This window comes from Phyllostomus discolor, chromosome 2 (assembly GCF_004126475.2).
Source record: "Phyllostomus discolor isolate MPI-MPIP mPhyDis1 chromosome 2, mPhyDis1.pri.v3, whole genome shotgun sequence".
Lineage (NCBI taxonomy): Eukaryota > Metazoa > Chordata > Mammalia > Chiroptera > Phyllostomidae > Phyllostomus > Phyllostomus discolor.
Genome location: NC_040904.2, coordinates 99,268,160 through 99,292,761, shown reverse-complemented (window position 1 = coordinate 99,292,761; position 24,602 = coordinate 99,268,160). Strand labels below are relative to the sequence as shown.

At 47.2% G+C, this 24,602-nt stretch overlaps 1 protein-coding gene across 2 annotated transcripts in view; it reads right to left on the bottom strand.

Moving 5' to 3' along the window:
- Window positions 1-22,812, bottom strand: part of NR1I2 (nuclear receptor subfamily 1 group I member 2) — a 28,812-nt gene extending 6,000 nt beyond the window's left edge. Inside the window, exons 1-5 of one of the 2 annotated variants that reach the window (XM_036018142.1) lie at window positions 22,177-22,812; window positions 6,517-6,735; window positions 3,439-3,572; window positions 1,361-1,548; window positions 171-445 (exon numbers count right to left, since the gene is read on the bottom strand). In XM_036018142.1, the coding sequence (XP_035874035.1) occupies window positions 171-445; window positions 1,361-1,548; window positions 3,439-3,572; window positions 6,517-6,548 (629 nt within the window). In that variant the 5' untranslated portion in view covers window positions 6,549-6,735; window positions 22,177-22,812. The remainder of the gene's footprint in view (window positions 1-170; window positions 446-1,360; window positions 1,549-3,438; window positions 3,573-6,516; window positions 6,736-22,176) is intronic. The other variant, XM_028504851.2, reaches the window with a different exon arrangement.
- Window positions 22,813-24,602: the final 1,790 nt, after the last annotated feature.

Sequence of the window (24,602 nt, the reverse complement as noted above, 5' to 3'; positions counted from 1 at the left end):
GCGAGGGCTCCATCCCCCACAGTGGCAGGTGCCCGGGGCAAGGGCGGAGATAAAGGAGGGTCTTTGGGCACCAGCATCCCCCAACTTCAGAGGCATCTGTCTCAGAACTTTAAACCTGCTGGCTGCTTTCGGCTCTTTTCCATACCTGTCCACCAGCCCCCACATCTTACCTGAAGTAGGAAATGACTTTGGCAAAGTTGATGATTCCTTTGAACATGTAGGTTGACATGTCAGCCATGTGAGGAAGCAGGGAAAAGATTTCTTTCCCGCTGGCTGCCACTGGGGGTTTGTAGTTCCAGATGCTGCCATCCTCCCCCCGGAGCTTCAGAGAGACCTTCAATGAGCACAGATCTTCTCTAATCTGGCTCCACTTGGTAGCTTCTTCCACCGATGGAGTCTGCAGAGATTCCGGGATCTCATGGCCACTGCCGAGCACCTCCGGCAGCTGGAACAGAGTGGGGAGTGGAGAAAGGAGAGGACAGACAGCATGTATTCTCCCAAACAAGTTCCCGCACAGGCCAATGATGGGCACCCACAGTGATAGGCGTGAGAGGATGCACAACTGTAGGCGTGCACACAGACACACGCACACACGCACACACAGCACTTGCTTCTTCTCTCTGGGCTCCTATCAGGTGGTGCACTTTCTGGATCTGTGAATTAGTGTTCTCTCACACCCCTGCCTGGTCAGACATGGGTTTCTCCCTGCCCCAGGGAAGGCGAAGGGACCTATACCCATGGGTGTGTCCCAAGCATCCCTGACCTTGCCCTTGGGAAACTCAGAGAGAAGGGTCTGGGGTCTACATATGGAAAAAACAGATCTCTGGGGCCACTGGCTACCAGTTCTCTGCAGTGGGCAGGTCAACCCAAATACTGCACGCACAGCGGGGTGTGGGGAAGGCCACAGGCGCCAAGGGTAGTTGACAGTGTGGAGATCATTAACGTCTCTTGAATCAGTAAAACCAGTTGACACCTGTCACACCCACAATAGGCCCTGCCCATGTTTTCCTGAAGTCGTGAATGCCAGCAACTCTGGGGCAACTCAGCTGCCAAGACTCTATTTATGGCTCAGACCCAAATCCCACCCGTTCTGGAAGGAGAAGGCAAAGATTCTCAAACTGGAGTAGGCACCAGAATCATCTGCAGGGGCCTTGTCTAAATATAGACTGCTGGGCCCGTCCTCAGAATTTCTGGTTTGGAGGTCTGGGGCGACCTGAGACTCCTCATTTCTGACAAGTTCTAACAAGTCCCCACCTACCACTGCTGCTGGTGTCCAGGGCCACTCTTTCAGGGTCCCTGGGGATAGATTGGGGTTGTGAGGAGCTGGCATAGCTGCTGAGCCAACTCTAAAACTTCGTACCCGGAAATCCTTGAAATGGGAGAAGGTGGTGTCGAAGGTTTTCATCTGCGCGTCCATCAGCTCCCTGATCATTGTCCGCTGCTCTTCAGTCAGACCCTTGGCTCCCAGGGGCTGCATCCCAGTCTGTTCTCGCTTCTTCCTCCTGATCAAGGCCCGTCTCTGCTCCACGGCTGCATCAGACATGATCACTGCGGGGACAGCCAGGCACAGGCGCAGGTACCTGTGAGTAGCTAGGCCGCCCTTCTTAATCCCACGGGCAGCAGCAGGGGAAGTGCCGTCAGCAAGAAACCCACTCTTCTCCAGACTCATGAAGACTATGGGCTCCTCTGGAGGAACACCAAGGTGAGGACAGAGCGAAGAGTGCAGCTGGTGTGCTCCCCACGGCTGTGGGGGTTTTGACAACTTTGTGGAACAGTTGTGGGAAGAGCTTGGGCTTCAGAATTGAAAGGTGCTAGACGTGAGGGACAGCGGTGACCTCGAACAAACTCCTTAACCTCTCCTGCCTTCAGTTTCCTTCTTTGTAATCTGGAGTGACAGCCTCAACTCCAACAGCTGAACTCCTACTGCTGTCACAATGGGGCTGTGCATGGGAAGCACCTAATGTGGCTCCTGGCTATGTTACATAGGAGGTATATACATACACACACACACAGCCACACGCACACATATGTATGCATAAGCATTGAATATACATAGTGGTGAGCAAGAGCAGATTTACAGTTCTATTAATAATACAATAACAAATAAGAATACAAGAATATACCCAAGAATACCCAATATTCTTGGCATTCTGTATACCAAGAATACAGTTGTGATTTGTATACTCACAACTGTAAACCTACTTTGGCCAACCTCTGTATATTCACACAGACACACCCTGGAATTGGTAAGTATTCAGGAAGTGCCACCTGATAGCGTGCATTCCTGTCTAGTGCATTAGACACCAACAAGAGCCCTTGAAGTCCTCCAAGTTCTCTGGGTCCCCAAGCTCTTGGAAAATTGGGGCTACTGCTTAGCAAGAAATATCAACCCAGCCCTGGCTGGCGTAGTTCAGTGGATTGAGCTCGGGCTTCGAACCAAAATGTCACAGGTTCGATTTCCAGTCAGAGTACATGCCTGGGTTGCAGGCCATCACCCCTAGCAACCGCACATTGATGTTTCTCTCTCTCTTTCTCTCTTTTTCCCTCCCTTCCCTCTCTAAAAAAATAAATAAATAAAATCTTTAAAAAAAAAGAAATATCAACCCAACCACTTCCTAAGTAGCCTGGAGCTTTAGGGTCTCCTGTGGATTTCTGGAGCCCACTTGTGTGTACAAAGTGAAGCTGTGGGTGTTCTTCGGGGGAACAGCAGGGAGAGTGGGAGAAGGCCTCCCACTCTGCTGGTCTACAGGGAAGGCTCTGTGCTCACGTGCCCAGGGAACTTAGCTCCTGAAAGAAGCTGCCCAGTCTGTAATCGATGGAGACAAATATGCGCTGGGAGTTTTCAGTCTTTTCCCCATGAACGTTCATCTCAGAGTGACCCGGAAATACAATTATTCCAAATCTTGACAGGTAGAATGAAAAAGCATCCTGTGTCACCTGTCTGCAAACAGCCCCTGTGTAGGATGTGCCATCTGGGACAGCCAATGGGCGCTAGCTGCTGGCAGGTTAGGGGTCATATCACACCACATGTCTCTGGCTCCCCCTCCCAAATTCACTTCCCCCAATTCAGCTAAAACACCATAAGGACAATTGTAAAGGGGACAAAGAGAATCACAAGGGCACCTCAGAGGAGAGAGGGGCGGCCATGACTCTGGTCCAAGACCCCCACACACCCAGAGCATAGGATCAAGTTACCCTCCATCTGCGACATCCCTGGGATGGACTGAGGTGGTACCTGCTGCAAGCTCTGCTGCATGTGCCTGCCTGTTGCACACAGGCCACAGCTGCCACAAGCACCTGTGCACATGCTCACACATTCCTGTGCACGTCTGCACACCTGCACATACACATCGCCCAGACCCATTCCTGCTGGGCCACAGGCTCACAGTGCCCGTACACCCAGCCCCACACCCGCTCAGGGCACATCCCGCTGCTCACTCTCCTTCTTCATGCCGCTCTCCAGGCACTTGCGCAAGCGGCAGGCCTGGCATTGCCGCCGGGTTGTCTGGGTGATCTCGCAGGTGCCCTTCCGGAAGGGGCACCTCAGCCGGGCATTCCGTTTCATGGCCCTCCTGTGAGAGAACAGAGAGCAAAAGGTAGACTATGGAGAACAGGCCAGGGAGCTCCAGGCCCCACCTCTCTTTCTCCCTGTCCTGTCCCAATACCAGGGACAATAGCCACACCCTCTGTGGGCCCGCCTTTGCCTCTGATTTGGGTCAGATTCATAGGAAAGGAGAGGAAGGGGCTCTTCAGTCTTCTGCCTGGGCTGGGCTTTCCTCAAGGACCAGAGGTCGCTGGAGGAGGGAAGCAGGTGAAAATCTTTCCTGCTATGTTCACACTTGCTTTCAACATGCCCTTGTGACAGCCCTGAGCCACTGTCTGGGATGCTTCTGCTCCAGGCCCCAGGCCCAGGGCCCTCCCACACCCTCGAACCCTTCTCTTCTGTCCTTGTCCCTGGGTATCCCAGAGGAGGATCTTGGAGTATGTGGAGGTGGTCTCTTCCTGGATTTCTCCTCCTTAGACAGTGGAGCCAGAAGAAACCTGATCCCAGAAGCCTAAGAAACATAAGAAGCATCCACTCTAGATTCAGGGGTCAGAGGCAGCTAGAGGAGGAGTAACTGTTGGGAGGCTTTCTACCCCACTGGGCAGTGCTTCCCCATATTGGAAAGTTGCCTTCCCCTGATTGGCCTTATGGAGGAAAGAAGCTCACAGCCCTGTAATAGTGAAGTGTGCGGTTAATGCTGCCACTTGTATTTGCACAGCTGTGCCAGGTGGGGGCATGACAGGGTCAATGCCCTCCAGAGGCCCCAGCACAGCTGCCCTCTCCCCACAGCCCAGGCATCCTGAACTTCCCACAAAAGACCTAGCTGCTGGGTTGTAAATTTATCCTCCCACCCATCACAGCAGAATAGAAAGAAAAAAATTCTTCCCTGGCCCTTGCTTCTGGTTCTGGTCCCGCAGTGTGGAACATGAGGGAAATGTGGAAAATGAGGGAAAGCTGGTGAGGGGCATGGGGACAGGCCGGGCCCAGTAGCTGAACCGGAGGCTGAGCCACACTCAGAATCAGGTGCCCGGCAGGTCAGGCCAGTGACTAGCCTTGGGGGCAGGTGCTTCACAGGCAACACACCCTCTCTTTTGCCTCCCCTGCTGGTCTGGGTAAGAGACCCCTGATCCTACCCCAGAACACCCAGAAAGGCAGAGGGGGGAAAGCACTCAGGTTTATTAACAACATGCTATGGGTCAGGTGCTGGGCTAGGTGTTTCTCAGAGCTTCGTAGATTTAGTTCTCATGACTCTAGAAAATACATTGTATCTCCTGCCTGGCACAGGTGCAGAAATGGAGTCAAAGACACATTGCTTTGCTAGCAGTCCTTTGGGCAAGGGATAAGGTGAAATTTGAATCTATGTCTGCCTGACGCCAGAATGCAAGCTTGTCTCACTACAGTGTGCTGTCTGCTCTGTGGGTCCCAGAACAGGTGGGGAGAGCAGAGGGCCCCACACCCCAAGGCATTCCACACAGATGCTGCAGGCAGCATCAGATCCAACTTAGGGGTCCACCCTCCTCCATGTGGCCCTGTTGGCATATGCCTAGCTCAGGGACACTCTTCTGTGAGTGACCAGTTCAGGAGGAGCCTGGTGCTCAATCCTAGGTGATGTGGAAGGAGGGGGCCTCTGGGAAAGGCTTCCTTGCTCCCATAGAGAGGAAGAGACTGTTCCCAGGCTGAACACTGTGGTTACTGCCCGTGGCCCAGGCACTGTGGGTCAGACTGAGCTCAGACTGAGGACAGAGCCTTCATGTTAGGTGGGAGAAAAGAAAAACAGAAGTAACTGAGCTGATGATCACACCAACCCTGAATTTGGCCTCTGGACTTCCAGCTAAGAGAGGTAGCATATTTTCCTTATTGATAAACCCCTTTGAGTGGAGGGTTCTGTCACCTGTAACTGAATGCAGCCTGACACTGTGGCTGGTCTGACCTCTGTTATAATCCACACAACATGCATGTTCGTTTCCCACCAAAACATGGGTGTCTTAGAATGCCCTAGGCTCACCTAACCCCATGGAGACCTGAGAATAGCTCAAGCAGTGCACAGCGGGGGTGGGTAGGGAGGTGGTTGCGGGGGGCACTGACCTGCTGCAGTGCCTCCCTGGTCTGATGCCCACCTGAAAGTGCTCCTGTGGGTCTGGCCCCCCACCCATGAAATGCTGATGGCAGCCCGTCTCTGGGGCTCTAGGCTCTAGAGTCTAGAACAGTGTGTGGGAGCCCTGGCTCTAGGGTTTGTTTCCATTTCCTTGTCCAGCCTCCAGAAAAAAAAAAAACCCTTCAGAGGGCTCCATCAGTCTGGTGTCCTGACAATGCATGAGGGTCCCAAGTGTGACCCTGGAGGTAGGACCTGCCCCCAGCACACCCAGCCTGCCATGAGGGCCGGCTGGGGTAGAGCCCTTCCTCACATTCCCCTTCCTCCACTCCCCTCCTTTGCTGGTTTGCTTCTGCTCTCCTGGTCCGAGCCTGCCCTGAGCTCTCTCTTTCTTCGGCTGGGCAACGTGAGCCCCTCTGTCTGGGCCTGTCTTGCTGTGAGCTGGGACTTTTTAGTCTTTCATTTTTGGACCTCCCTATTTGCCTGTTTCTAGGTGAGCTTGTCTTGTCTTCATTTATTTTATGCCATTCTTAAAAAATACACTCTAAGACTGATTTGAACACTTGCATTTGGGATTTTCAAATTCTTTCCTCTTTTACAGACTGGATTTCTATTTTATTCGGAACATGTGGAGAAACAAAGGGTATCTTAATAGAAGAAGATCTTCCTCAGGTAGGGAAACAGAAGATGAGGATTTCTCTGTGGTGTAAATGGCTCTCCTGAGACTAATTATGAGCCTAACGGGCAACTGGCCCTCTCTCTGGTCCAGGGAGACAGGTTAAGCTGAGGCCCTGGTGTCCAGGGAGCTGATGGCAGAACCTCAGATGTGACCCTGTGTGTTAGGAGTGGTCCGTGGGGGAAGGTTGATAGGTTACTCTACCTGAAGAAGCCCTTGCATCCTTCACATGTCATGACATTGAAATGATAGCCAGTGGCCTTGTCCCCACATACACGGCAGATTTGGGGCCCCCCACCTCCCTCCTCTATGTTGACGGCGGGCCTTCTGGGAGTGGGGTCTGCTGCTCCGTAGTGCACAAGGTCATCGTGGTTCCGGCTCTCCTCAGGTCTCACCTCCAGGTTTGCTTCCGGCCCTCTGGGACTAGAAGGAAAACAACGACAGGTGATGAAGGAGCTGGATGGGTTTGTGCCGAGGCTGTCCTCACTGCATGCCACTCACATATGGTTCTGTGGACCCAAGAGCTGACCCGCCATGGGAGAAACTTGGGGTGGGATTGCAGTTGTTATGAAGGCAGATGCAACCGTGTCACTGTATGTACAATAATAGGGCCTGGAGTAAAACTCATGGACAAGAACATGGAAGACAGAAGGCTAAGAGGAAGAAAGAAGAAGGAAAAACAAAAGGCTACCTGGGTGGGACTGTAGACATAATTCTTGAACAGACGGAGATTAGGAGAACATGAACAGGTCGAAGGCCAGAACAGGAGCCAACTCCTGGGACGCGCCACTTATTCATGATGGTTTCTGGGGCTGGGAAGGCCTGGGGAGGGGAGTCTCTGAGGGGTGCTGTGGCCCAGGCTCCCAGAAGGAGCTGGAATGGCTGAGGAGAAAGAGGGTTTTCAACTGGGTAACTGACCAGATGGGGAGAAAAGCAGAGAGGAGCCAGGCTCACAATGCAGGAGAAAATGGCCCAGACCCCTGCCAAGCCACACAAAGGTGGATAATGGAAGAATTTGTGTCCATTAACAGAGCTGTGTGCAAGGGGACCACCCAGGCAACTTCCACCCTAAGAGAGTGACTTGCCTTCCACTGGGGATGGGCACTGAGAGTGACTGGCAGAAATTGGGAACTGTCTCTTCTTCACTGCTGTGCCTGAAAGTCTCTCTAGGCACTGATGGCTGAGGGCCACCACGCCCCAGATGATGTTGCCTTTTCTAAGGCCAAAAGAAAACTTTTAGTAAAATTTCAACATCTAAATTTCTGTTTCTGATAGTGTGGCAGATGAAAGGGGACAGTTTCACCTCTAAGGATGAATTACAAATTAATCTGTCCCCTGATCCTGACCCTCTAGAAAACTGCAAATAAAATAGGCTGACAGTGAACTTGAACTGGACAGGAATGATGATGGATGTTAACTAAACTTATTGTGGTGATCATTTTGCAACATAAGCAAGTATCAAATCATAACATTGTCCACCTGAAACTAATATAATATTATATATAAATTATACCTCAATAAATAATAAATACAACTTTTGAAAAGGGGATGGCGCAGATGCTAAAATGGTAACTAACAGCTACTGAAACAGTGTTCTGGGTCCTTTGCAAAAGGTAATTATTATAACATTTATCATTTCACTCACAAACATCATTGAGCATCTACCACACACCAGATACTGCTATGTTGGCTCCTCTTCATGTTTTACAAAAGCTGAAAGTCATTCATTTGGCAGAAATCCAGGGCCTGCCATGAAACCCTCCAACTGCTTAGTTACAATGAGGTCCAAAATTGAAGATCGTCACAGGAAGGGAAAATTTTATGCACAAGGTACTTTTCCAGAGTGCACGTTGGAGGAAAACACTCGGCCTTCAGTTTTCACCCTCATGCAGGAGCCATTAGGAACAACTGAATCTGGGGCTATGGAGATGGTTGGCAGAAATACTGTAAATGACCAACTTTGGACAAAGAAAGAGTGAGATTCCATTCCCTGGAAGGCAAGCAATACATAACTACAGCAAGACGTGTGGATCACAGAGCTCAGCAGATGACACACGCCAAGAAGATGATAGAAATGCCTCCGAAGGAACAGAGAAGAGACATTTACTTAAATGTGTCTGATTAGTACATCCTCCAATTCCTCAATGTGGAGGTACTAGAATTAATGCCAGAATCCCACTCCCTAGCATTGGTATAACTTTTACTTTGTTTTGCCCAAGTTTTCTGTCAAATAAACAGATGCTGGTGCACTCCATGGTTCATTCTCTCATATCGTTATGAAGCCCTAGGTAGAGAGACCTGGCAGCTATTTTCCAAATGTGGTCCTCAATGAACCCCACCTCCTGGGAGTCCCGCCCTTGTGCAGTCCTCTCCCGTGATGAATCTGCAATGGTCTGTGACTTGTTTTAAGCAATAGAATATGGGGAAGTGGCGCTGTCGTTTCTGGACTTGAACCAAAAGAAGGCCTGGTACCTTCTGCTCTTGCCCTTTGGGGAGCTCTACACCACCATCTGAGAAAGTCTGCCTCCCCTGCCAGAGTGACCCCACAATGAGGCCCTGTGAAGAGAGAGCCCTGAGACAACACAGAGGAGAGAGACCCAGCTGCCCAGGCCTCCAGCCATGCCCACCAAGCTCCAGACATGTGAGCGAGCCCTCTTGGATGTCCCAGCCCAGTTAAGCATCCAACTGATGCCATGTGAGGCAGAAGGGCTCCCAACCAAGCCCTGGCAACACACTGAATCATGAAGAAAAGAAAATGGTCGTTGGTATAATCCAGTAAGTTTTGGAGAGGCTTGTTACTTGGCAAGAAATATTGGAAACAGAACCCCTGGAATTTAGTTAGCAACAGATGGGAACTGGGATGTTCTGATCTTGTTGCACTCTGACATCAGTCCTCCTCATGGAAGGATACCCTGTGGGCAGGAAAATGACAGTGACCAGGTGACCGGTGAATGTCATGACCAACTAGGCCTGCAGATCCAATGGACTCCAGCTGTGTTTACTCTGAGGCTTGTACCTACTCCTCACTGTGCTTGGTGTTCTGGGAAATTGCCAATAGAGGCTTGAAAACATCACCTCCTATATTCCCAGAAAGTGAAATCCTTCTTCTGTGAGGCCTTTGCAAAAATAATTAATGGTAAAACCCAGTATTGAGTCTGAAGACCAAAGAGAATATAGTCTCAGCAAGGAAGAGCCATTAATAAAAGAATGAATGGATGGAGGGATTTAGTGTTTGTGCATGACTGAGGCTTGCCAAAGTGAGCACACATCCTCACCCCTGTCTGGGTGGGTGATCAGTTGACGATGCTTAGCTAGGAGGAAGTGGAGGCAGAATTTGAACCCAGGTCAACCTGACTCTGAAATATGTGTTTTCAGTTGAACAACTCAATATTCTGCTGCCCCGTTCAGAGGATCTGTTTCTGAATGGGTGAGCCATTTATTAAACCTCCTGCATTTCTAGGCCCCTTTTTCCTAGGCAGTGCATTTCAAACAGCCCTCCATGTCATGTGATTCCTTTCAAGTAGCTCTTTGTTCTCAGGCAGAAAGTGATTCCCTGAGATCCTCAGTTCCTGCCATCTCAATGCTGGTAATAGCAGAAGGGACCAAGAAAACTTGCTGTTACTCTTGTCACACCCAGAGGTGTCCTGTCCCATGTCAGAGAAATAGTCAAGGTTGTGATGCCCATCTACTGGATCTTGGCCAGTTGCTGGGAGTCTTCATCTGTATTCCACACCCCCCACTTTCTAAGCAGAGGCTCAAGTACATGGACGATCCTGTGTCCAAAAGGACCGGCAGCCCTGACTGGGTGGTTCAGTTGGTTGGAGTGTCATCTCATGCACTGAAAGGTTGCAAGTTCGATGCCTAGGCAGGGCACATATGGAAGGCAAATGATCAATGTTTCTCTTTCACATCCCTCGACACTTCCCTCTCTCCCCATCCTCTCTCTCTAAAATCAATAAACATATCCTGGGGTGAAGATTGTAAATAAATAACCTGCAGTTTTGGGGGTGCTGATGCTGCCCGTTTCCTGCAGATTCAATGGGTCTCGGTCTCTGTGTTTTAGTCATTATTTATGTTGAAGGCTGTTTCTTTTGCCTTCCACCAGCCCAGGGCTTTGACTAAACCCGTCAAAATACCCGCTTTGTCTTAGTCACAAGGGATCTCTGGGGGGCTTTGGCACTGAGACGGTCCCACAGTGTGCTGCCCAAGGAATCGCTGAAATTGCTGAAGGCTTGGTCCTGTGCATCTGCAGCAGTGGTCTTTCCAGGCTGATGTAGAGCCATTATATATAAGTAGATGTTTCATTTGCTAAGGGCTCCAAATCCCCAATTAAATTAGGGAGAAGGGAGATCCTCCGTGAAGGTCACACACATACACAATGGGAGTGACTGATTGTGACCAAGCAGGACCCAGTTGTCCCACAACCTCCTGGATATCAGAGGACTTTGTTTTCTGCCCCCTTGGACTGGAGATGCAGTGGGCATTGTCCTGTCCTCATTGTCAAGAGGCTCCAGCTACTGCCACTGACCTTGGACTAACTCGCTCCACTCACCAACTTCTCTGGTGCTCAGGATCCTCATAACCGACATGGAAGCCGCTGACGAGGCCAACATGGCCTTGGGCAAGAAGAGGAAGAGGAGCGTGTGCTGTCCTGTCCAGGGGAATGTTGCCCCAGGGGCGGATCTAGAAGGGTAAGCAATGAAGGCAGAGGAGGCTGCGGAGGAACTGTGGAGGCAGGTGTCACTCAGAAGCCGGCCCAGAGGGGCCCCCTACCCCAGGAGTGGAGAGCATGCACTTCAGGGAAGACACATTTGAACTTGAAGAGAAAGAAAGCATGAAGAGTGGTGTACCCCCACATGGCAATAGAGGGAAATTCTGAAGAAAACATAAATTACGTTTCTGCTCTAGGAGTGAGGATCCCTAGGAGGAAGGGAGGAGAGAGAGGGGCTGGGAGCTGAAGGGGAGAGAGGAGAGGAGACAGGGCTGCAGGAGGGAGCCAGGAAAGGACTGCAGAGGCCGCCTGGACAGTGAGAGCTAGCTAGCACACCTTCTCTGTGACCTGCAGAGAAGGACGATAGGAGGCCCACACAAGTACTCTTGAAGAGTGCGACTGCCGTGGTGCTGGGAGAGGACTCAGAGCAATTTCAGGCTCCGAAAACAAAAGGCAGAATGAGACCCTGCTTCAGGTCCAGAGACCTGGGATTTCCTGATCAAAGGGAAGTGAGGCTGTGAGATTCAGCACACTCAATATAAATGTTGAAACTAGACTCAGTGCTACAGGATAGATGGCTGATCATGACTACAACCTAGGAAAAAACCCCAGAAAAATGTGCGAACATGCATACTCCTCCCTCTGTAGAACCAACACATGAAAGGGAAGGACTAACAGGAAGGTGCAGGGAAGAAAGGTGTCCTGGTGAGAGTGAGTGGATGGGAAATGACCGACCACTGATCTTTGGAGTCAAGTGTTAAACACTGTTTGTGAGAATGCAGGTAAGCATCACTGTGGGCACATCCAGGCCAACAGGCCAGAAATCGGATGTTGGCATGGGAAGTGGCTGACTTCATGTGCAAGGAAGGAGAAAATGCCCAGTAAGAGGTTCAAGAGGCTGCCTGTTGGGCTGTGGAGTTGAGCAGAAAGGTCTGTGGAAGGGGAAAATTCTCACTACAGCAGGAAAAGCAAAATGCTAGGAGGGAAATTATGGGCAGGAGAGATGCCCCTTTCAAGGCTTTGGGATATAGCTAAGAAACAGAAAACTAGGGAACAGAGAATGGGGATTGTAGTTCAGAAATTGTCAAAAGCAAAGTGAAAGAGTTTCAAGTGAAAGTTCAAGCAGAGGCACAGGCCGTGGGAGGGGATGCAGCATTAAGGGATGAAGAGGGCAGGTTAAACTGGGCCAAAAAGAGACCACAGGTGAAGTGTGTTTTCCTTAAGGAAGCACAGGAAAAATGGAGAGGCACTGGTCGGGGCTGAGGGGCTCCAGAAGAGAGGCCCACAGCACGAGGCAGACAAGCTGCGGTGTGGTGGCTGGACAAAGGGAGAAAGAGCTGACGGGTGGACAGAAGAGAATGGTGGTACTTGCCGAAGGAGGCAATTTGTTGAGTTTTCAGTGTGACAGTTCAGGGACTCCCGTGTCACCCCTCTTTTCTGCTGTCCCCCCACATGCCTGTTATTTGGGGCTTCCCCTACGCCATGTCTAGTGCTGCACTTCACTTAGGTAAATGACTCTGAGGTCACAGACACAAGGAGGGTCACTAGCTGAGACACAGGAGCCCCCGTTCCACACGTGTGTCGTTCCCTCGATGGCCTGGGAGCCACACCAGCCAGCAGCCGACTCCCGCTGCTAGGATGGGAGAAAGTTCTCAAGTTCTCAATTTAGTTTCCGGGAGAGTAGAGAAGCCATTAGTCAGCATACATGGGGGTCTGAAGCTTACACAATTACAGGATTCTTCTTTGAGAAAAAGAATATACAGGTACAAATACAGTTAGGTACCAAAGAGCATATATTTTTGAGAGAAAGAATTTTTTTGATCACAATAAATTACAAATATTAGAAAGGGCAAGTAAGAAACATCACAAAACCAGGAAAATAATGTAACATTTTAATTAATGAATCCCCTGACACACCTCTATTACATCTTTGTCTGTTTGTGGGAGACAGAATAATAGCCCCCAAAGATGTCCTCAACTGCAACATGTGAATATGTTTCCTCATGTGGCAAAAGGGTCTTGGCAGATGTGATTAATGGTTCAGACCTTGAAATAAGGAGAGTATTCAGAAGGTGGCCTTAATGTAATCCCATGAATGCTTAAAATCAGAGAACTTTCCTGGGTTTGGCCAGAGAAAGAGACGTGATGGTGGGAAAGGGGTCAGACACTACACCGCTGCCTTTGAAGACGAGGAAGAGACCAGGAACCAGGAACTGCAGGCATCTGCTAGACGCTGGGGAAACCAAGGATGCACATTCTCCCCTAGAGCTTCCAGAAGGAACCCGCCCAGCAACACCTTGATTTTAGCCCCATGGCACTGATTTTGGACTTTGGACATCCAGAACTTTAAATTTTGTATATAAATTCCAGAATACTAAATTCTGTATTGTTTAAGCCACCAAGCATGGGATATTATTGTAGCAGCCATAGAAAACAAATTATACTCCTCATATAACAATGTAAGTGTCATTTTTGGTATAAGGGACAGAAAAGATAAACTCCTCTAGCATTGTTGATCAAAATTTGCTTTTTATTGTGATAATGGAGAAAAGATTCATCTTCACTATTGTTGAGGATTGCTATCAAACAGGAAAAGCTCTATCAAGATTCTTCCACATAAGTCTTCCTCTGTGGAAGGATGTTCTGTAAATGGAGTTCTGGCTCCACACGTTTCAAACCTCGTTCCCCTCCTTCAGTCTCGCCACCACAGGTGTGGTGGTGGTGAGACCCCCCCCTCCCCCCACACCTCAGGCCCTGCGTCTTTCAGTCACCACGGTGGATGTGAAGGTGGAGCAGGGCATTCCCGGAACCTGTTTTCTACACAGGTGGCTAGCAGCAACTAACGCTACAGGCAAACTGCACCATCTGGAAATACCCTAGCTAACTGTGTCTCTGACTCAGCTGCCAGCAGCCTGACCCCCAAATGGGCCCACAGCCGTTCCACCATGACTCAACGTTGGGGAAAATGTAACAGTGGAAGTAGAAGTTACCTAAACACAACTGTGGTTGAATATCATTCTTTTGAATATTTTACAGAAGTGTATGACTGTAGGAAAAGGCCCATGTCAGTGAGGGGCCCAGAAGCCTAAGTTTCGTTTGCGTAAATCCATCTCTGCCCTGGTCTCTCATGTCTGTTAATCTCAGCCACACAAACTGCTGGAGTCTCCAGGGGAGATTCCGTCTCTGACCAGCAGCAGAACCTTTCCGGCTCAGACTCCTGGTACCTTTTGATGCTGTGTCAGGCCCAAATGCCTTGATGGCAGTGGCAAAACAAGAATTCTTCAGAGAGGCCCCTCCCATTGATCTGGCAGAGCAGGAGTGCTCAGCCTGTCCTTGACTCTGCCCTGCCATTGACCCTGTCACGCCTCTCTGCCACACTGCTAACTCTGTCGTCACGCTTGAATGGCAAGGGCTGAGCTTCCTTTTCCTTCTGGCAACTCTGAAGGGGGAGGAGTGAACTGTGTCCAGAAGAGAATGAGTTGGCGGCAAGGTGGGAGTTAAAGTGGGAAGCGGGATTTCAAAAAGACGGCACCCATCAAATCAGCTTTCAGGTTTAGCTCAGGGATCAGAGAAAGCTTTTGTAGAAAACGGAATTACTCCTTTCTTTTTTTAAATTAAAAACATTATTTTTTAAAATTGTTGTTCAAGTACAGTTTTCTGTCTTTTACTCCCAACCCAGCCCCCCTGCCAGTGCTCCCCACCTCCCTCCCATTTCCACCCCCCCTAGTTTGGAGAGGGGAGGGAATTTCAGGGGAAAATGGGAAGGGTTAACAGGAACGAGTATAAAGGACACATGGAGTTACTCCTTTCTTAACACACATACCAGAAGAAGACAGGACATGTCGGATAAAATGCCACCATTTGTGAGGCAATTACACAAGGGATGATGTAGTTCCATATGAAAGTTCATAGCCTCCCATCTGGTCCTTGTCAAGGAGACTCTCAGGTAAATGTGCCTAGTCTGCCTTGCAGGAGGAGGATGCCTGCCGGCCCGACCCCCTCGCAGCCGCCCTCAGTGGGGCTCCGAGTTGATCCAGGCCCTGGAGTCTGAACAAAGGGTCCAGAGGCTTTCTGGGGGCCTATGAGAGATGGTGTAATTGCTCTCTCCCAGGGACAAGTGATCCACTGACCCATTCAGACACTCTCCCAGGGAATCTGAATGTCAAGCTATGCAAACAGCCAAATTAAAGGACCTGCTGCTGCCTAGGGCGCCACCCTACACAAAGGGCACTAAAACATAGCTGGAATGTACCAGAAGTTAGATAAATCATAAATTGTTTCTTTTCTTACCAAAGGAGTCATCACCCTGAGGTGGAGGTTTAAAACACTCCTTGAAGGTGCCGTGCAGTCTCTGTGACCAGAGGCACCCGTGCCTGTCACACCAGACCACCCCACCCAGCCAGCCGAGGACCACCCTGGACCGCCCTGAACAACCTGCTGAAATCAGCAGACAGAGCCAGAAGTGGGATGGTGTGTGGTGTAGGGCTGTTTTCAGGGAATAAGTGGGCTGTTTTATCATCAAACCATTTAGACAGGCCTTCCGAGCAGTTTCCTGGTTTGGGAAATGCATGGAATAATTTATTTATTTTGACCATGAATAAATAAGTGCACAGCACACCGTTTTTATTAAAAGATCACCACTTGCCAGCATATAAAATGGTGCTTCACATCACTAATCAGCAGGGAAATGCAAGTCAAGGTCCCAGTGAGACGTCGCCTCCCGCCCACGAGGACGGCCACCATCACCATGCTGGCGAGGGTGTGGGGAAACGGGAGGGAAATGTGCACTGTGGGTGGGAATGCACGCCGGTGCAGCCACTGCAGAACACAGGGTAGAGGTTCCTCTAAATACTAAAACTAGAATTACCATATGATCCAGAAATTGTACTTCGGGTATATATCCAAAAGAATTGAAAGCAGCGTCTCAGAGAGACACCTGTGCACCCGCATCCATAGCAGCCTTACTTACAACAGCCAAAAGGTGGAAGTAGCCAAACACCCATGTACAGATGGATGGGCAAACAGAGTGTAGTATATCTATGCATGCGTTATATACGTATAACGGAATATTTTTCAGCCTTGGAAGGTAATTCTGATACATGCTACACAACGGATAAACCTCCCGGGCATTATTATGCTAAGTGAAATAGGCCCCTTACAAAAAGACAAACACTGTATGATTCCACTTCTGTGAGATACCCAGGACAGTCAGGCTCATAGAAACGGAGAGGAGAGTGGTGGCGATGTACAACGTGGCGCCGTAGTTAATGACACAAGGTTATATACTTAAAAGTCACTGAGAGTAAGTCTTAAGCGTTCTCACCACACACACACTATGTAAGGTGATGGGTGTGTTAGTTATCTTGACCTTGGCAATCATTCAACAACATATACGCATATCATATCACCAAGTGTACTCTTTAAATATGTACAGTTATATTTGCAATTATTCCTCAACAACGTTTTTTAAAAATGTGAAAGCTGCTAGGGGCTGTGAGAGGGAAGAACTCAGAGGTGCTGGCGAATGGGCGCAGAGTTTCGGCGTCACAGGAGAGGAAACTTCTGGCGATCAGCCGCATGCTGTGAACACACACGGGATCACTGGACTGTCCACCGAATGGGTAAGATGGTAAATTAAACTTCATGTTACATCTTACCACAGTTTAAAAAAACAACATCACTCGTGACTAAATAAATTTTGATCAAATATTTAAAGAATACTAAAAGGGAAGCCAAAATATTAGAGGGATGTGAGTGCCCACCTGTCTCAGTCTGGCCTCGTTAGGATGGTCCTCACACCAGAAGGCAGGCCCTGGAGCCAGGACAAATGTGAAGAAGCAGAAGCTATGAGTCAGAGAAGCAGAAAGGAAAGACGCAACAGCAGTTAAGAGCACTACTGTGAGGAGTAAAAAGCTGACCAGCTCAGTTAATCAGCATTTGATCCCAAAAGACCTTTGTCTTTGAGCCACGTTGGAATCTCTGTGAGTCCTGGGCCCAGGGCAGTCACTGACTGTTGCCTGCCTTCTCTCCTGTATCTGCTCCGGGTCCCCAAAGCCACTTACAGCCCAAGGTGGGATCCTTCAACTTGACTGTGCACTTCGCAGTCTAGGCTGGGCCTGAGCCCCCCTGCCTTCCTAGCAGGTTCCGACACCGTGGTCTGCGGTGCCCACTTGGAGTAGCAAGGATGTAGAACTCCAACTAACCAGACAGAAAATCGACCGTACACAGGAAACAACATGAGGGAGAAGATGACCGAATGGTGGGCAGAGGATACGGCAATAAAACATCTTGAGCATCCAGAAAACAGAGGAAGGGAGCTCACAGGCATGAGAAATGGCTGGCATCGCAAATTGTTGTTTAAAGTCAGTGTACGTTTCGGGTGAGAGAGACAGCCCCTTCCCAGGAAAAGCATGTGCGGAGGAGATGCAGGTTGCATTTAACCTTCGAATGAGTCAAATCAACATCTTCTGACCCAGGTTACCAAGGTTATGGGTAGGAAAGGGTGGGCAATTTGGAGCTGAAACAACAGAATCTAAGTGAAAAGGGAAAATGGTAGAAAAATCATGATTTTAGTGATAGAAACTATTGGAAATAGCAGGATTATAATATATACACACATATGTTTTATATGTATGTCTTATGAGCATGTATAACATGCGTTTTTTATAATTTGCATATATCTATACATGTATGCATATAATAAATATGTATTTCAGAGAATAAAGAAGAAACAAAGCAGTTAAAGGGAAATTATATAAGAATTACATTTCTAGAGTCAACAGTGAAGCTTACAAAACTGTTGGCTTTGTTCCATGAAGGGAGAAGCTTGGTTAATTTATTAACTCATATTACACAGGTTTCGATGTTTACAAAATGATTTCAAAATCGTCATCTCCTTGGGAGGTGCCTCTGAGGTCGAGGGATCAGACCTTGCCCAGCCGAGCAGGGCGGGGCAGGCCCCATTTTACCCAAAAGAGGAAATAGGGGCTTTGAAGTGTGTCCAAGGTCAGAAAGACAGTAAGTGATAGAACCTCTCTTCTTTTCCCTTTATTCCAATTCGTCCTGTAATGCAAATAGACATACTACTTAAATTAAATTTTTGTCACAAAACTCATAGGCATAACATGAGATCATATATTTTTAAAGAATTTTGAAATGGATCAAATATTGTGAACAGAAGTCTCCCCCTTCTTGCTCCTGGCATGGGAAAGGCACCCAGAGGGACCTGAGAAAGCAAAACTCACATTGTATGAATTCAGATGTGAGAGGCCAGCTGTTATCTTCAGGCGGCCATAAATGAAAGTCAGCTTTTATGTTTCCTGGATGCAGTCATCAGATTCAAGAGGTCAGAAAGTTCATTCCTAGACATGGCTCAGGGCTGAGAGCTGGTGCCAGCACAAGTCAAAAGTATACCTCGTACCCTCGTCCAGCATTTAACAGGGTGCAACAAACTGATTTATCTGCCTGTCTCTTATATGCACACGTAGTGCTCTCGCCTATGGTTTTGTGTTTGACTCTGTTCAGAATTCATAGAGACCCAGGAGAATTGTTTCATATGTTACATAAGGGATTTAAATATGTATGTTCATTTTAATTTTCAATAGGATATTCAGTGTATTATTTCAATGTTTTACAGAACTCGGGGGATGTGGCAGATGGATGAGCAGGTATTGGGTTCAGGTCCCTTCAAATCACGACACCTAGAAGGCCCCTGTGTATTAGAAGAGTCCCACATGCATTCCTCTGTCCTTCCCAGGTTGTGACCAGGGCACAGCCCCAGCCTCAAAGAATTCTGCAAAGAAGTCACCAAGAAATATGACTTCATAGCATGTAATAAAAATGGATTGAAATCAGGAAGATGACAAGAATACCTAAGACTTCTAAGTGTGAATGGTCCCCCTAGAACTGGGTGGTGCACAACCCACACTGGTCTGCACCAGCCCTGAGGCGATTCTTTCTCACGGCTATTTACTCAGCATTGTGTTGGAAGGCCAAGAAAAAGAGATACTACCCCCCAAAAATATATATATATATATATATATATGTATTGGGTTGTGTAAAGATAAGAATGAAAGGAAAAAACTGTTATTATACATATATGGCTGTCTACCAAGAAATTCTAAAGGAATCAACTGATAAACTCCTATTACTATTAAGAGAATTCTGTAAGGTAACCAGACAAAATATCAAACCAAAAATAGATTTCTATATATCCATCAAAAACAATTAGAAACAGTAAAGCTATGATGGAAATTGGCTCAGGAATCAAAAATCAATACAGAAGAACAGAGCATCCAGCAATGGACATGAAAAAGTGAGAATATCCAACTGAAATACATGATAGAGGTGACATTTCAAATGGAGAGGAAGAGGACAGACTTTTCAGTAAACACTATTAGAGCAATTCATAGAAAAAAAAAAGTCCAGGTAGGCAAAAGACCTATTTTTTAATGATAAAAGTTTTAGAAAAGGATATGCCAAAATATCATCAGAAGTTTAGAAGTTGAAAACTCTTCCTCTCTCTCTTTTTAAAGATTTTGTCTATTTAATTTTAGAGAGAGGGAAAGGATGGACAAAGAGGTAGAGAAACAGTGATCAGTTGCCTCTCACATGCCCCCAGCTGGGGACCTGGCCCACAACCCAGACACCTGCCCTGACTGGGAATTGAACTGGTAACTTTTTGGTACACATGTTGGTGCTCAACCCACTGAGCCACACCAGCCAGGGCCAGAAAGCTTTCTTAAATAAGCCTGAAGAGAAAAATCCATAAAGGAGAAAATAATAACTTCAACTACATCAAAACAACAACAGCATAACAACAATAGTAAATACTTCTGTTGACTAAAAGCATGATATTAATAAAATTAAAAAACAAATTATATAGCCCTGGCTGGCGTAGCTCAGTGGATTGAGCGTGGGCTGGGAACCAAAGTGTCCCAGGTTCGATTCCCAGCCAGGGTACATTCCTGGGTTGCAGGCCATAACCCCCAGCAACCACACACTGATGTCTCTCTCTCTCTCTCTGTCTGTCTCTCTCTCTCTCTCTCCTCCCCTTCCTTCCCTCCCTAAAAATAAATAAATAAAATCTTTAAAAAAATTAAAAAAAAAACAAATTATAGGTTTAGAATATTTATTATATTTATATTGAAGAATCACTATTAAGAATAAATATGAAACTCCTACAAGTGAATAGAAAAAGATAACCCAATATAAAGTGAACTGAGGATATGAATGAGCAAATAAGAAGAGATAATCTGATGGCCGAGAATTGTATAGAAAGATGCCCAACTTCATTAGTTGTTATGGGTTGACTTGTGTCCCTAGTACACCTCAGAATGTGACTCTGTTTGGATATAGGGCTTTTAAAGAGGTAATTAAGCCCAAATGAGATCATCAGAATGGAGTCTAACCCAATATGACTGGTGTCCTTGTCAGACAAGGAAATTTGATCACAAAGAGAGACCCCAGGGATGCACTCACACAGAGGAAAGGCCGTGTGAGGACATAGCTAGAAGGCAGCCACCTGCAAGGCAAGAAGAGAGCCTCAGGAGAAAGCAGGTCAGCAGACACCTTCATGTTGGACTTCCAGCCTCCAGGACTATGAGAAAATAAATTTCTGCTGTTTAGTACACCCAGTCTGTGGTATTTTATTATGGTAACCTTGGAAAACTAATGACTTAGTAATCAGGGGAATTTAAGTATTTATAATAGGGTTACTGCTTTCACTCATCCAGTTGGAAAAGTAATAAAATGTTTAATAAATAGCAAGCATCAGGGTGGGAAGAAGACTATTATTCTCTACCAGTTGGAGTATAAATTGGTACAGACACTGTGGAGGGCGATTGGACAGTATCAGAAATTAAAATGCACATATCTCAGGACATAGCAATTCAGCTTCTCAGTGTATCCTCTAGAAAAACACTTGCACATGGGCAGAAGGAGGCATATACATGAGGGTCATTGTAGCATTTTGGTAAAAAGGGAATATTGGAAACAGCATACATATCTATCAAAAAGGAAAAGGCTAAATAAAAGCATTGAACGAAAATTGAGGTAGAGCTATACATAGATCTGGAAAGTCCCCATATGGAATATAGGATACGGAACATGTGTTGAGTAGAAAATGGAATAAGAATATAACAACTGGTTTATTATTACATATATATATAAATGCAAAGGAAGCCATCTGCCAATAAATACACCAAACTGGCTACAGGAATTACTTTCAGGAGAAGAAGGTATTAGTGCCAGTGGGATGGCTAAAGAGTTTAGCTTTCTCTGTACTGCTTTTTCACTTTTATAAGGAGCATGTAATAACTTAGAATTTTAAAAAGCTATCACCCAGTAACAATAGTTTAATCAGTTTTGTGGTTGTCCATTGTGTTGATTCTATAACAATTGAGGAACAAAGTAATAGCCTGAGACTAGGACCTGGCAAAAAAGGTCCTGGCAGGACCTTTTTTATTTTGGTAGCTACACTGTCTCTTTTGCAACTACTCAATTCTGCTGTTGTGGAGCAAAAGCAGCTATAGATAATATTTAATGAATGAGCATGACTGCATTCCAATAAAACTTTATTTATAAAAACAGCTGGTGGGCCAGATTTGGCTTGTGAGCTATAGTTTGTAACTCCTGATTTAGACTGTTTATTATAGAACTAAAAAATTTTAAACTTATTATTTATTATATTTTAATAGTATTTTACTTATTTTTATTAAATATTGTTATTAGTTGCTCTGTAACTAAAATGCTTTAAATAAACATTTTCGGTGAATGGTTTTATTAAGCAGCTCATTAAGTAAGTAAGGCCTCCCGGGCCTTGTTTAGGCTGTTTTGGACTCCAGGTCTGCAGCAGAAAGGGGCTGATTGTGTGCATGCCTCGGGCTCAGGCAGGACTGAGGTTTCCACTATGACTGCTTCTCTAGGAGGCCAGTGCAGGATCAGGGGTGTTGTTAGTGGGACTCAGCACTGAGTGACTGTCTTCATGGTCTCTTGCATCCCAGAAACACGGAGGGCAACAAGGCCAACATGTTACACAATCCACTGTGATGCAGACCTCAAACGTAAGTTACATTTGTGTTCTCACACTTTTTTTGCATGGAGCTGGGGTAGGGACAGCCTGCCCCTAGCAAAAGAGAAAAAAACAAGCATACCTGCTTGGTGGTAACTTCTCTGCTGTGACTTCTCCTTCGGGGTCCACTCTGAATAGTCAGGAACAAAGGATCATTCGGGACATCAGAACCCCCATTAACCTAGTCCTTTGCTTTTCGCAGGTGAACCCTTCCCTTGCCCAGAGAGCCTGCGGGTCCTGTTGAAGTCCAGGCAGCACTTCCTGTTCCTCGTCTTAGTCATAGGTTATTATTCCCCAGGATATGAGCTAGTCTTGTCTCTCACCCACATTTCAGTCCAGATCAGATGTGGTTCTAAGTGGCTCCCAACAGACACTCCTAGGTCCCAAGTCCAGCACTCCAACCAGCAAACGAACAGCTTACCGTATTTACTCTCATTACATGCCCCTGCTTTTTTCTTTCTGCTGTCTTCTACTGTAAAATGCAGGCGATGGGTAGAAATGTTGCTAGTCTCTGCTTTGTCTAATTAGTTCTGGGCAAATTTTGTCTTTCTGATGGCCTCTGAACTTTAGCCATTGTGGCAAAGTTATTTTAAACTTAGCTGTCCTAACATTTTTTTCCTTTGTCTAAGCCACCTTCCTGGATAGTGTTACCTGCCAAAGTACTGGATTCTGATGGTGCCTGTGAGGGCCCAAGTGTTTATAAGAGAGAGACCACCAGCACAGAGCAATTGGGGAAGAGTGTGAGATGAGAGGACTGAGCACAGATCATAAGGGTGTGACCTGTGGTTCCACCTCAGGACAGCTGGCTAACCAGAAGCAGGGAAAATGGACCCTGGGGAGAGCTCTTGGGGGTTCTCTCCTCCTCCTCCGAGAGCCAGGAGCTCCTCACTCTTAGCCTGATCCTTTATGTTCCCCAGCAGCCCCTGCTGAGGGCTTTTTTGCCTTCTGGGGGAAAAGAATAGATGAAAGTGGTGGGCTTCTCGGGATACATTTCTCCTACTTGCTGTGTTGTAAAGCATGTGTTGTGACAGATGTGGGAGTGGACTGGATGCGTGCTTCAGTCAACAGTAAAGCAGGGTCATTGGCCACAGTGGGAGAGGGAGAATGATGGGACAGGTGGGAAAGAGAATTAGGGATTTCCAAAACACTATCACAGCACTCTTCATGTGGAAACTTGAACTTCCTGACATTTATTTCCTGATTTAAATTGTTTTTATTTTGAATTATACAAGTACATTTTAATCCAGCCCTCCAGATAAGGAAAGCTAAACTACTGCTTAAGCATGATTATTTTTTAATTTAAATTGGTTTCTTTTCCATTCAATTTGCCCCTCCCAGGGGATGAGGAGGATTTGAGTCTGGGATTTCCCAGGGGCCCAACATTTCTCAAGTGGTCACTTGCTTGCCCTTCCTAACCAAATGCAGAGAATTAGATGGCTCACACAGCTCACCAACGTGGTGAAGACTGGGACCCATGGTCATGGGCCTCCTCTTTTTCAGTCAAGTCTCTGATGTCCATAGGTGATTGTGCTAGGGCTGGGTGGCACTGGATTATAAATCCCACTGGCTGGGAGGTTGGCTTGGGCCTCGGACAGAGAGAACCCAGAATAAGTGAAGTACTGGATTTGGGTCCCAGTGGAAACAGCCTGTTGTGCCCTGGGGGTTGTGTGCTGGGGCTGGTGGTATCCCTGGGACCCAGAAAGCTATGCCCAGAAAACTATGACCACAGCCACAGTGGGTGGGAAACTCACGCCAGGAAATGTATATTTCCAAGATTAAAAGTAGCCCTTTCTGGGAGCAGAGAGGATTTTTAGGGCAGTGAAAATATTCTTGTATGATACTATAATGACAGATTCATGTCATCATACATTTACATCAGCCCATTGAGTGTACACCACCAAAAGTGAATGCTAATGTAAACTGTAGACTTTGGATAGTTACTATGCATCAGTGTGGGTTCGTCACTTGGAACAGCTGTACCACTCAGGTGGAGGAGGCTGATATGGGGAAGCTATGTATGTGTGGGGGTAGGGAGTATGTGGGGAATCTCTGTACCTACCTCTCACTTTTGCTGTGAACCTAAAACTACTCTAAAAAATTCTTAAAAATAAAAGTAAGCATTTTTTTTAAAAAAGGCATTTCTGTGTCTAGGGTGGGGGGTTGGGGGGAGGATCCAAGCTCAGGGAGGGCAGCTTGCCAGAAGTCCTTGGGTCATGGATAAAACACATAGCTTTCGTCATCTCTCAAATCTTCCCTGGCTCACAAGGGCCTGGCCTTATCTCTCTTATTAAAATGGTGAATTATTTACTACAGAAGGAGGGGACGAAGAACAGGTTATAAAATCACTAAGGCAAAGGAACTCTTCTTGGGTTTTTGCAGGGATCTCTGGACCCCCTGTCCTCTGGGTCTGCTGTGTGTTGCCATGGACCAGATGACAGGAGAAAAGCTGTAAGACGGCCTGTCAACTTTAATGTCTGGCATGGTTCTAAGCTAAGAAAACACCCAGAA